Source organism: Brachyistius frenatus, unplaced genomic scaffold, assembly GCF_029030835.1.
Source record: "Brachyistius frenatus isolate BFR_SWC_R1_liver_20210118 unplaced genomic scaffold, ASM2903083v1 Contig_157, whole genome shotgun sequence".
Lineage (NCBI taxonomy): Eukaryota > Metazoa > Chordata > Actinopteri > Embiotocidae > Brachyistius > Brachyistius frenatus.
In genome coordinates, this window is record NW_027210756.1 from 664,599 (window position 1) to 677,447 (window position 12,849).

The 12,849-nt window shown below is 45.3% G+C and overlaps 1 protein-coding gene across 4 annotated transcripts in view; it reads left to right on the forward strand.

Annotated features, from left to right (window-relative positions):
* sipa1 (signal-induced proliferation-associated 1) overlaps nucleotides 1-12,849 on the forward strand; it is a 34,670-nt gene that overhangs the window by 15,996 nt on the left and 5,825 nt on the right. For all 4 annotated transcript variants that reach the window (XM_069716484.1, XM_069716486.1, XM_069716487.1 and 1 more), the window contains exons 2-13: nucleotides 1,108-2,687; nucleotides 3,078-3,202; nucleotides 3,299-3,487; nucleotides 4,374-4,548; nucleotides 4,866-4,969; nucleotides 6,192-6,349; nucleotides 6,791-7,397; nucleotides 7,483-7,757; nucleotides 8,536-9,030; nucleotides 10,591-10,723; nucleotides 10,831-10,954; nucleotides 12,128-12,226. In XM_069716484.1, the coding sequence (XP_069572585.1) occupies nucleotides 1,580-2,687; nucleotides 3,078-3,202; nucleotides 3,299-3,487; nucleotides 4,374-4,548; nucleotides 4,866-4,969; nucleotides 6,192-6,349; nucleotides 6,791-7,397; nucleotides 7,483-7,757; nucleotides 8,536-9,030; nucleotides 10,591-10,723; nucleotides 10,831-10,954; nucleotides 12,128-12,226 (3,592 nt within the window). In that variant the 5' untranslated portion in view covers nucleotides 1,108-1,579. The remainder of the gene's footprint in view (nucleotides 1-1,107; nucleotides 2,688-3,077; nucleotides 3,203-3,298; nucleotides 3,488-4,373; nucleotides 4,549-4,865; nucleotides 4,970-6,191; nucleotides 6,350-6,790; nucleotides 7,398-7,482; nucleotides 7,758-8,535; nucleotides 9,031-10,590; nucleotides 10,724-10,830; nucleotides 10,955-12,127; nucleotides 12,227-12,849) is intronic.

A 12,849-nucleotide genomic window follows, 5' to 3' on the forward strand; every position in this document is an offset into this window, starting at 1 on the left:
ACGCAAGCCATCATAACATGAACCATTAAATTTAAAGATGAAGACTTGGAGTAAGTACCCAGGAAATTAGTGTAAGTCAATATAACGTCCTCTGAAGTGATGGAAACACAACTCTGTGTGTGTGTGTGTGTGTGTGTGTGTGTGTGTGTGTGTGTGTGTGTGTGTGTGTGTGTGTGTGTGTGTGTGTGTGTGTGTGTGTGTGTGTGTGTGTGTGTGTAGCTTTTTCTTGTAGCTGCTCTGCACCATCGCACCTGCTCTTTAGGCTGCAAGCATTAGAGAGTATGCATGTGAAAAAACGACACAGGAAGAAGCCTCATACCTTATTGAGAGCGACAAAAGGTTTCAGCTAGAGTTGATTGACGTCAGTTTGGTCAAAGACAGGGCACAAGCGACAAATGATGACGGGAACAGGCCGATCTTTACCTGAAGTAAAATCCACTTTGTGGGTAAGTTGCTAGCAGAACTTAAAACGGTGAATTCTGTTTGGACCTTTAAAAAAAAAAAAAAAAAAAAGAGAAGCTTCATAGGCTTTAGTAAAAAGCCGTTGTCTTTAAATGACACCTCACCTCTTGAGTTAAAGTAATAACATGTTGTCATGACTGATATTTTCTTTTACATCCTGGTGCAGGCATAAGCTACAACAATGTTTGTGTGTGAATGTATGTGAGGCTGAGAGCCAGCTTGCACTTATTTCTCTCGTAAACTGGCACACTGTCAGTAAGCCAGGAAGGCCACCTCCCCTCTGTTAATGCTGTCTATTGTGAGCGTGTGCAGGGTGGATGCGGTCAGCATTAAGTTTGCTATGAAACTATTTTGGGAAACTTTGGAACGGAAAGTGTCTAAAGGAAAGAATAATAATGAGAGAACACAGAGGTACGAGGCATTACCCAACAATAAAACACACGTCAGACCTGCTCGCCACTTTGTTGTTGGAATTCAATACTTGTTTATCAAAGCCATTCTTCTCCGCTAAGTGTTTCTGGGTGCTAACTGACAAGCTGCTATGGGTTGACTGTAAAGCTGTCAATTAAGATGATAGCATTGTGGGTGAGTGAGTGAAGAAGATGAGGTTGAAAGTGTCATTTCTGTCTCTCTTTTCCTCTCCAGGTGGCAAGTGGAAGAAACCAAAAGGGAGGCTGCAGGCACTGAAGAGTGCAAACGAATGGATGCCATGTTAGGTTCGATACGCACAGAGCCTCTCCCACACAGAGGACAGAGAGTCGGGCTCCAGTGATGATCCTCTCATCCTCACTCCACAGGAAGGAGCACTCCGCAACTGGAGCACCACCCAAACACACATCTGCACACCTGGATGGACCCCCGCACCAAGCAACAGCTGCATTTTCTTCTCTGTCTTCATCAGTCACATTCGAGAACTCATTGACACAGTGTGGCATCTCACAGAGGCATCTATGATCGTCAGTGGTGTGAATGAGGACTGTATTTGTTGCTTTTACTCATCTTTGTGCACACCAAGCACCATAGGGACCAGGACAGGAATTTAACTGGGAGAGCAAAAGAATTCTCCACACCCGACTGGACAAATCATCACCGGACTGGAGTCGGTTTCTCAGGCACCATGCAGTCAGACGACCTCTTCATCCGCAAGTTTCGCCGTCAGAATGTGCGGCCGCCTATTGCCACCGTCAACTTTGACCCCAAACGGGAGGCAGGTGTTGTGGAGTGGCCACCCAGGAGGGACGGCGAGGGAGCCGAGGGAGACAGCCTCACTCCGAGCCGAGTGGGGCTGAGCCTGCGGGGGGTGGGCCGGGGCCACATCATGCAGAGGAGTAACAGCGATGTGACCTTAGGAGACCTGGACTCCTCCGGAAAGGGAGGAGGGAAGGCAGCTCGAGCGGTTGGTGAGAAGGTGGGTGCGGGGGCTCAGGGCGACTCGGGAGTGCTGCTACACAGGGAATACGGCAGCCTGTCTTCACTGGAGAGACAGACTCAAGCCCAGGAGCAGAGGGCAGATGACCAGGGGCCCCTGAGTCCAAACGCCCTCCGCTTCAAAGACCCTTTCCTGCTGTTAGGACTGCAGGGCAACCCTCCACAGCCTGATGGATTCTTTCGTGGGCTGTCCGCTTCAATAGGGGACTCCCCAAAACCTGCAAAGCCGCCCAAGCCTGAAGGTCTTAGTAAAAAGTCCAAGCTGCCCCCTCAGATCCCTCAGCCAGGTCCGTATGACAACATCGGGGGCGGCGCCTGGGTGAGGAACTTTGCCCACTATGATGTTCAGAGCATCTTGTTTGACCTCACCGAGGCGGCCACGAACAGAGACAGCATTGGACGCAAAAAGAATATCACCTCAGGGGCTTCTGCTGCCTCCCAGCTGCGCCCCCTCTCCCAGTCCACCCCGTCCTCACCTGCACAGGGCGGCGGAGGCAACGGGGGCAACGCAGATGACCCGGAGCAGTCGCTGCTGGACGAAGGCGACGGCAACGATAACGAGCTCCTCCTCAGCTGCCCGCACTTCCGTAATGAAACTGGGGGAGAAGAGCAGGTGGGCATGAGTCGATCCCACGGCCGGCGGGGACTCTGGTTGAGCCTGCGGACCCCCAACGATGCAGTGTCTGTCCTGGAGGAGCCCAGAGAGAGTCACGTCCAACAGCAGGGCAAGAGCAACTACTTCATAGAGCATGCAGACCTGGGAGCCCATTACTATCGCAAATATTTCTACATGAAAGGTATGTGCCACACCAGAGTGTTCTACAGGTCAGCTTTTATTTTTGTTCATTTTGATTCTCTGATTTGGTGGCTGTAATAACCTTTTTTTTTTTTTTTTTTTTTAACAGGGTTTTTAATAAGACTTTATAAAGTGGCTATATTTTCTCCATGTTGTTATGTGTATCCCAAATACAATATGTCTTCATATGGTAGATGCTGTGGAGGTTCTTTCATTTTCATATAATGAAGTATAAGATTCAACCCTTCTCCCTATCCTAATAATTTGTATACTGTGACTTTAAAGCCTCATATTTTAAGCCCAATGCTGTCACATTTGTTTGACCCAGTGAAATGTAGGTTTTTCCATTATTGTTCCTCTGTGTAATTACTTGATCTTAATGCTGTCACAGAACACCAGAATTTTTTTGGAATGGATGATCGGCTCGGTCCGGTGGCCATCAGCTTCCGTCGAGAGGAGAAAGAAGGATCCAGTGGAGCTCAGTACAATTACAGAATCATCTTTCGCACCACGGAGGTAAACCAGCACTTTTCTCGCCTCAGAGCTCTCCTCAGGTTCACTGTGTGTAAAATTGATTTGACTGGATGAGTTGAGTGTGAATCCTCTCCTCAGATGAAGACACTGCGAGGTTCCATCTTGGAGGAGTCTGTGCCCTCTGCCGCTCGTCACACGACCCCCAGAGGCTTGTCTCCCAAGAGGCTGCTGGAGTTCATCATGCCTGAGCTGAACCTGCACTGCCTTCGCTTGGCCTCAAACTCCCCCAAAGTCCGGGACACTCTACTCAAGCTGGATGAACAGGGGGTGAGTGAAGCTCCGTCTGTGATACTAAAGACTGTGGCTTGTGTCAGGCAGGAAGCTTTGCAGGATGCTAAAGAGTGACAAATAGCATCAGAAGGCTTTCTTTTTAAAGGTCAGACTTGAGTGTTCAGATCAGTGTTCGTAGAAAAACTGCAGTTTGAAAGTGTACATCAGATGTGGATCAGATGTGTCTAGAGGTCAAAGTGTGAAAGCAGTTATTTCAGTAACTTCTACCACAATGTAGAACTACAGCAAAATTTAGTGCTACGTTTTCAAGATTATGAACTGTAAAAGACACAATAAACTCACTTCATTTTACTCTCATGTTTTATTGTGAGTGATTGGAGTTTTATATTGTTGGTGTTTCTTTTGTGATGTACCAAATTGCTTGTGTAATTATTTCATTTAATTGTTCTAATTTCAGTTTTTTTTTCCATTAACAGTTGATTTGCCCATGTTCAACATAATCTTATTCACATATCCCAAGCCCAAAGTCCTTGAGTCGTTAATTTGTCTGAAAAACACTAAAAATATATTCTGAATAATGAATAGAAACTTTAGTCTCATTATGTTGCAGAGGCTGCCAAACCATTAATCCCACTCAGTATACTATCGGTAGCTTCTAGCGCTACCTTTGAGGTTAACTAGTTCAAAAAAAATAATAAAGTGTCTAAACATTGTCCTTGTATGAACTATGTCAGCATTCAGCAGCTGGAACTCATGTAGAAATGTTCTGCTGCAAACACAACCTCTGTGTAAAGTACGATTTCATATAAGGGGGAATCCATATCAGGAAGCTCTAATAGAGTAGTTGGCAGTTTGATTACAAAAATAATTTAAATTTGCAAATGGGAAAATTAATTCTTTGTTTCTCTGTCTTCCCATGTAGCTGAATTTTCAGCGAAAGGTCGGGGTGATGTACTGCCGAGCCGGACAGAGCTCAGAGGAAGACATGTACAACAACGAGAGCTCCGGACCGGCGTTTGAGGAGTTTCTGGATCTGCTCGGGGGGCGGGTGCGGCTGAAGGGCTGGGAGAAATACCGAGCTCAGCTGGACAACAAGAGTGAGCTGAAAACATGTGCTCCACCCAGATCTATTGGCTGTATCTCACCTTGTCGCAGCACCATTATCCAAAGGGCATCAGTGCACCACTGAAAGCCTAAGATAACTCTTATCTAGCCACATGTAATCTGAGTAATGCCTGCAAAATAGCATAGTCACTGCTGATTATCTCCGAGCTGTTTTCCCTTCAGGGAGCAGCAGAGAACAGCAAATGGGACAGATTTTAGCTCGGCTGTGACAGTTTGAATTCAGTCACTCATTCACTGACGTTGACTGCTAAATCTCTACCTGTCTCTGTGTGTCCTCGTGTTTGTGCAGCGGACTCAACTGGAACTCATTCCCTCTACACACGCTACCAGGACTACGAGATTATGTTTCATGTGTCCACTATGCTGCCCTACACAGCCAACAACACGCAGCAGGTAAAATAAACCCTGACCTGACAAAGACGTGACGTTTGGTTTCCTCTTCCTGCTCTTTGTGCCGCAGGATCATTTTTTCCAAAACCAAGTTAGAGTCCACAGAATTATAATTTCCCTCAAATGCTTCTCCTCCGCTCTTTAAAAGATTGAATCAGTCTCTGTACAACCGTCATTACTCATCTCTGTTCAGATTGTCATGCTTTAGTAAAAGCTTTAGAAAAAGCCTCTGTGCTCTGCAACAAGCATGACATGAAAATCCTGCCCCCCAGTGTTCACTCCCACCATGAACATATTCACTGTTGCCTCTCGGGCAGTCTTCCTGTTCAGCTGGCTGTCGTGTCTTAATATGCAGCCTGTGGTTTAAGCCTGTTTTCTGTCATTTACAAAGAAACTGGACAGGACATACTAATGTAGATTAAAGGTTTAAATTAAACAAAACATAGAAGTGATAAAGCACAGAAAAGCTTCTTTAAACTGTCTGCTTTTTGGCTGCAGCAATTTGGGTTTTGGCAGTTTTAGTAAATAATCCACAGTTAAATCTGTATTTATATATTGTAATTTTTGATTCTAAATTAATTTATATTTAATGGGATTTTTTAATTTATTAAAGAAGTGGAAGACATAATAGTATTTAGAGCTGCTTAATTAATTAAAGGCGTAGTCTGCCATTCTTGAGAAAGATTGTTGATATTTGGACTCAACATTCAAACACGTACACACCTCCCTTTGTTGCTTCTTCTGAGGCTCCGCCCCCTTAAATTAGAGCGTGCACACAGTCAGAACTAGATGTTGCAGCCTTACAGAGCATGGATGTTGATGTAGCTTTCTTATAGCAGAAGCAAAACAAACAGTTTGATAAAAAAAAAAAAAATTTAAATGGCATCTAACGAACGACATGCAAGCACAGGTTAACCTTTACTTACACTAACATGATTGATTTTTTATAATTTTTATCGTTATTTGTTGTTTATTTGAAAAGGCACATGAATAACAAATGCATACACTTGCACTACAGTAAATGATAGACTGTAGTAACAACATCACTGCATCCAGCTATAATAAGAAATAATTAGAATAAAACAGCCAAAACATAATAATCAAAACGTATACGGCACAGCAAACTGTTTGAGTGAGATGTGGCTTGTTGTGTCTTTAGTTCGAGTTTTACTGTAATTACAGCTAGTTCGATTAATTTCTCTGTGTTCCTGTTTTGTCTCTTCAGTTGTTGAGGAAGCGACACATCGGTAACGACATCGTGACGATCGTGTTCCAGGAACCAGGCGCTCTGCCCTTCACTCCAAAGTCCATCCGCTCCCATTTTCAGCATGTCTTCATCATCATTCAGGTCCACGAGCCCTGCTCGGACAACACATATTACAGGTTTGACTGTTATACCATTTCTGTTACATTAATACTCAGGAATTGATTGAAAAATCAATAGGCCTATATATTTTCTCCCCCTCCTTTTGCAGACTAAAATCTCTGAAGACAATGAATTTATCCTCTTCTTCATGTTGTTGTATGAAAAGTAGTGAACTAAAAAAAGGGATGAAAAGATCTAAGCTTTGAGGAAAAGACACAAATAGAATTCAGAGAACATTTTCATCATCATATTTTTATGATATCTGTGTGAATCAGTGTAAAAACAGGTACCATTGTGAGTGTTTTGACCACATCTTGGTTGTTGTTGGCAGTTCAGGGGAAACAGAGTCGTGCACCGCAGCAGAGCTCCACAACACTCTCCTGCAAGACATAGATTGAATGCTTCTGCTGTACCCTCTCTCTTACTCTGTCATTCCCCTTTTTCTCTCTCCCTCTCAGGGTGGCTGTGACACGCTCTAAAGACATGCCATTATTTGGCCCTCTGTTCCCTAAGGGTGCCCGATTCCCTCGCTCACCTGCCTTCAGAGACTTCCTCCTGGCGAAGGCAGTGAATGCCGAGAACGCAGCGGAGAAGTCTGAGAAATTTCGCTCCATGGCCACTCGCACACGTCAGGAGTACCTGAAGGATCTGGCAGAGAACTACGTGACCACCACGCCCATCGACTCCTCCACCAAGTTCCCGCTGCTCTCCCTGGGCGGCAAGCGCAAGGACAAGCTGAAGGGCGCTAAAGGAGCGGAGATGCACAGTGCCGGGGCACTGGTGTGGGCAGTGATGGTTAACAGCAGAGATGAATGGGAGGCGGTAGAGCACAAGCTGCCCTGTCTGCTGGGGGTGTCGGCCGAGTCGGTGGTGCTCATTGAGAGGTGCACGCGCAGAGTGGTGTTCAACTGCTCCTGTCGCGATGTCATTGGCTGGAAGGCGGTGACAGAGACAAAGGAGGGGGGCCCCTGCTTGGACATCTACTATGAGCGCGGGGAGTCGGTGTCAATCTCTGTGATGGAGACCCAGGCGGAGGACATACGAGAGGTGGTGCAGAGGCTAGAGGTGAGTGATTGTGGCCTGATTTGATATTTTCCAATGGGAGGTTTGTGTCTTTCTGATTCATTCATCCTGGTCTGCTCCTCTACAGCTGGTTACTCGGGGCTGTGAAGCACTGGAGGTCACGCCTCTGCGCGACGGAGTGGGGCAGCCCGGCTTCCTGATGAACGAGGAGGGCTTCGTAACGGAGCTACAACGGTTCTGCTACGCTGAGAGCGGAGGCCTGCAGCTGTGGGCTCGTGTGGTGCGGCTGTGCGGACACTCGCTGGTTCACCTGAGCCCTGAGGAGAGGACCAGGCTGCTCCGCACCGCGCACAAGATCCACATCACTGTCATCCCACCGGACGAGAACGGCAAGCCTCGCAGGTGGGGGAGGCTGGAGAGCAGAGGAGGAGGAGGAGGAGGAGGAGGAGGGGGAGAACACTAACGAGGGCATGTTTGGGTCGACAGACACAGAGTGAGGATGGAGAAGGGACTCGTGGGTATATAACAAGCATCAGAAAGTGAAGAATAGTCCCAGGGAGGAGGTGAGGGAGAGGCTGACAGCGGACGAGGAGGAGGGAGTTAGCAGGACAAGTCAGATCAGAAACAAGACGAGTGTCAGTCTGGGGTCAAAGCTCACTCTGCTGTTCATGACAGCTTGCAGTCAGTGTCACATCAGCTGGCTAACAACCGATCAATCCCCCTAATGATCTTTAATCACACTGGCACTGGCTGTTCCATTGTTACAAACACATTTCCATTCAGCTGACATCGGAGAGGAACAGCTGGAGACAGAACTGTTAAATACAACTAATATCAGACTGGACACCTCTGCAGCTCTCAGTTAACTTAAATAGCAGAAGCAGTTTTAGAGAACTCCCCTGATTTATTTATATTTCAGCCCTGAGGGACTTGTTCTGGAACAACAAAGCACAAATTGTCACAAAGTTGTCATGATTCGTGATATAAAGTGCAGGCTTTGTGATTTCAAAAGAACAGAAGGTTAGACAAACACGGCTCTTTTTTTTCTTCATCTCATCGATGTTTTTTTTTGCTTCTTCTCGATTAATTCATGACTCATGATGCAACAAGAAGCTGGACTGAAAACCGAGCCGTGATGCTTTCGCTCTCACAAAGTATGTTGTTGTTTTGTGTTCTGCAGAAGTTTCTCTGAGCTGTACCAGAAGGCCATCAAGGACGTGGAGTGCAAGCCCGGCGAGGATCAGTCGGGGGAAGCCTGGGTGCTGGACGAGAGGGAAGAGGAGGAGGAGGATGAGGAAGAGGAGGAGGATGAGGAAGAGGAGGAAGAGGAGGAGGAGGAGGAGGCAGCGGTGGTGGCGGTGGCGGCGTTGGCGGCGGCGGCGGCAGCGACGAGAGATAACGAGAGAGAGGACGAGCTGAAGGCGGGTGGGGTCGACGAGGCGGACGCAGTGGAGGTGCAGGTGGAGGCCGAGGAGGGCGAGGAGCAGTCGTGTGATAAAGGGCAGAGCGAGAGAGGTCACGGCTCGCTCCTCACGCCGCCCAGCTTACCTCTGTTACGGGCCACGTCTCTGCAGGACCAGCCGGCCAGCCAGTGCCAGGAGGGCAGCGGCTCGCAGCTCACACGTAGCTACTCACTGGAGAGACAGCCGTCCCACAAGCACACATGTGATGATGGGTGAGTGTTACTAATGCTACTACCGCTGCTCACTGAAGCTGTCACTGAATAATAGAGAAAGATGATAAAAGTAAGAAGAACGGCTGCTTTGTTAGTTGTAATAAGTTATTTAGATGCTTTGTGCTGCTGACGCAACTCCATCTAATGTCAGTCAGTGTGTCACTTTGTTTTGTTGTTGTTCAAGGGACGAGGCTCAGAGAAAGGACACCAAGCAGTGTGTTACTCTGCTTTAGAGTAAATTTGACCTTTTACTTAAATCACTTCGTTCTTCTCTACATTTCAGAGAGAAGTATCACACTTTTTATCCATTACATTTATCTGAATACCATAGTTACTTGTTACATCACAAGTGAAGACTTTGGATTCAAAACATATGAGGTATTGGAAAAAGATGAAATTACTTGTTGATCTATTGATTAGTTAAAGTTAGTCAATGTGTGCTTCATTGTTATTGTTAAAGGCATTTTTCATGCAGAAACATTTAATGGCTTCAGTTTGCTGCTTTTCTTAAATCACAGTAACCTGAATAATTTGAGACCTTGCAAATTGGACAAAATTTTACTTTTGAAGATCTCATTTTGAACTCTGGGTAAGTGGAATGGAGAGTTCTTACTAATTTCGTACTTTTTACGATTAAATAATTAATGGGTTGTTGAAGACAGTATGAATCCATAACAAAAATGAACATTCATTTCATCCCCACATAAAATGCTTAAAAATGTGCTTTATCTCTACCAACAGCAAGAATATGTATGACACTTCCAGGGACAATTTCCCTGCCGTGACTATGTTTAATTTAAGTATAATTTAAGTACATTTTCCCAATGATACTCGACATACTTAAGTAAAATTTTACAGGAAACTTTAACTTGAAATTACTTGTAATACTTTTCCTGAACACTCCTTCCTGCACTTTGTTTTCTTTTAGCAGGAAACAGTTGGTTAAGCAGTATGTCTTCAACTCTTCAATCATAAAAAAAAAATTAAAAAAATTGATTTTTCGGGACAATAATAACTGACGACAAGCCAAATAAATGACAATAAGAAATCACATTTGTTTTCAGTGAAATGATTACCTCCATAATGGTGTGCGTTGTGCTCTAGTTCCTCATCCCCTTGAGTGTCACAGCAGCCACCTGGCAGTCAGTCAGTCAGAGCAGCATCTGTATCTCCCTGCTAAATTACTTTAAGCTCAAGAAAATGTGCATAAATCAAATAGTCATAAAAATAACATTAAATTCTGATGCTCACCAAATTGAATTTGACTGCTTTTATCATCACACAAAGCAGAACTGAGTAATTTAACTGGACTGCATCACATGACATACTGTAGTGTATTTGACAGACAATTTTGGGATGAGAGCAAATGTCAATCAGCCCCAAATCTAAGCCATCCTGGAGATTACTTGTCCGAGTGCTCCAGTTTCTGTTTTGACCTCGGGATTGGATAAAAAGAAATCAAGCATTAACAGCAGATTTGTTTTGTGGGTGTCTCCCCACCCACTCACCCCTCTCACCTCCCCCAACCCCCTCTTCCCACAACTCTCCTTCCATGCCCAGCGACAGGCACATTTACACCAACGTGGGGGTGGAGGTGGAACACAACATCTATGATAATGTCGGAGAGCTGCGGGACACCACACCTGATCTGATCCTGGCTGTCAAACCCAAGGTTCCCCTGGAGGATGAGCAGGTAACGCGACAGAAAGACATCTAAACGTTTTATTTTTCCGCCAACGCTCCTTCCCCTCTCTCACTGTGGTGTTTCCCCCTTTATCTCCGCCTCTGTCTTGTCTTCAGTTCATGGGGGCAGAATTTGGTGATGACAAAGCTTCGGCGAGTGACTCGTCTTCTCGGTTGTCATGTGTAGACCGAGCTGAAAGAAATTCACGAGCCCTGAGTCTTCATAACTCCATCACAAAGAGTAAGTGCTTCCCTATTCCTGCTGATTTTCTTTTAAAATTACATCATGAAACACAGACTAGCATGTTAAATATCTTGAGGTTGTTTTTCTTCAACAACAACAACAAAAAGTAGGAAATTGAATAAGGAGAAAAAAATTCACAGGAATGTGATGACCCCGATCGTGCACCCAAAACAAAGCTGCTCTCTCAGACACAACAGCTGACACAACTGCTCAAACGATGCCAGTACGGAACAATTACACATATTTGCAAATCATCTCCGCCTGATTTAAGCCTCAAATTCCTGATTCCAGATTTTTTTCTGCCTTAAACCCCTCTCTTCATTATCCTGCCTCTATCCCCCACTGGATCCCCTTTGTTCCTCCCCTTTCATCCGCGCTGCCCCCTATTCCGCTAATCTAATATCACCCCTGCTCTGCTGCCACCCCCTGCCAGGGCCTGGATAAAAGGGGGACAGATGGGTAGTGGGAGGGGTGGAGTTTTAGGCAGCCCCAAATCAAGGAACCCCTCTTACACCATCTGCTCTGCTTCCACTGAGACTATGAGGCTCGTGATTTAACCGCCATAAGAGCGCAGTTGCTCATGCTCTCATCAGATTCTTCAGGTTTTTATGGGGGCGCCCTCTGAAGCCTCTGGTTGTTTTACATTACTTTCTTTTACAGGAGGTTTGCAGGTCTCTAAAAGCATCAGTGACTTTTTAAACCAAGTAATGAAACTGAAAGCCTAAATGGATCAGGCAAAAGCAACAATTTAGCATCTTAAATGTAATTTTTAAATGTCAGGTTTTTTTAAACACCCAATAATTTCCCAAAACGTTATGTTACCAAGCTTGTTGTCGTGGATCGTGACATTTGTCTACTGTGTTTTGGTTATATGCTGCCTTAAATTCCACCTAAATTGGTGTCAAACACATCTTAAAAATTCTGAAATATACAAACCTGCAGGCACAGAGCATACATGATAACATTTCCTCATCATCACTGTATCTTCTCCCTTCGAAACTGACCACCATTAACACAGCAGCACCCCCCAGTGGAGACTCTTTGTTCCTGCAGAACCAGAAGAAATCCAGCTGCTTATAAAATCTGCAGCCTTGTTCTCCTGTGCTGCTGCAGACGCACTGAGACTTGTTTTGTGTGACGCGTGATAAAACTCAACCTGTTTCTCTACAGTTCTCTCGGAGACAACGGACTCGACTGAGGAGGAGTGGCAGTCCATCGCTAACCTGGCCACAGCCTGTCGCAGCATCCTGGAGGCTTTGTCACGAGAGGGTGAGGAACTATTTTTGTATGCGCACCTCACTGGCTATTTAAATATAAATTATTCAACGGGCTGTTTTAGTGGTCAGCACAGTGGTGTAAACCTGGATTTAATTCAAGTTAGATTAGATATACAGGTAAATTAATTTATGTAATGTCTGCCTTCCGGTGCAGAAATTCCACACTCATTGTGTGACTGAAAATATGTTGACACCTCTGAAATGCTGTCTGTGAAATATTAAGGGTAATAGTTTGCTTCCAGGTTTTTGGCAGCAGGCCGTCACCTGTTTCAACCTTAAGAAAATGTCCTAGAGCTTAAAGCACTTTACTGGCCTGCACGGAGCTCTGACCTCAACCCCATCCAACACCTCTGAGATGAATTGGAAAACTGACTTTGAGCCTAGCTCAATGTCAATATCCAGCCTCACTAATGCTAAATGGGAAATCTTTGTAGCACTGTCTTAAAATCTTGGAAAGTCTTCCTAGAAGAGTGGAGGTGTTAAAGCAGCAGATTAATAGACATCGATCTGAAGTTAGATGTTCAGTTGTCCGCATACTTCTGGCCATATATCCAAAAACAGAAAGAAAGGATTTTGTTTAGTGCAATGGATATACATCTATTTATCTTAATTCTG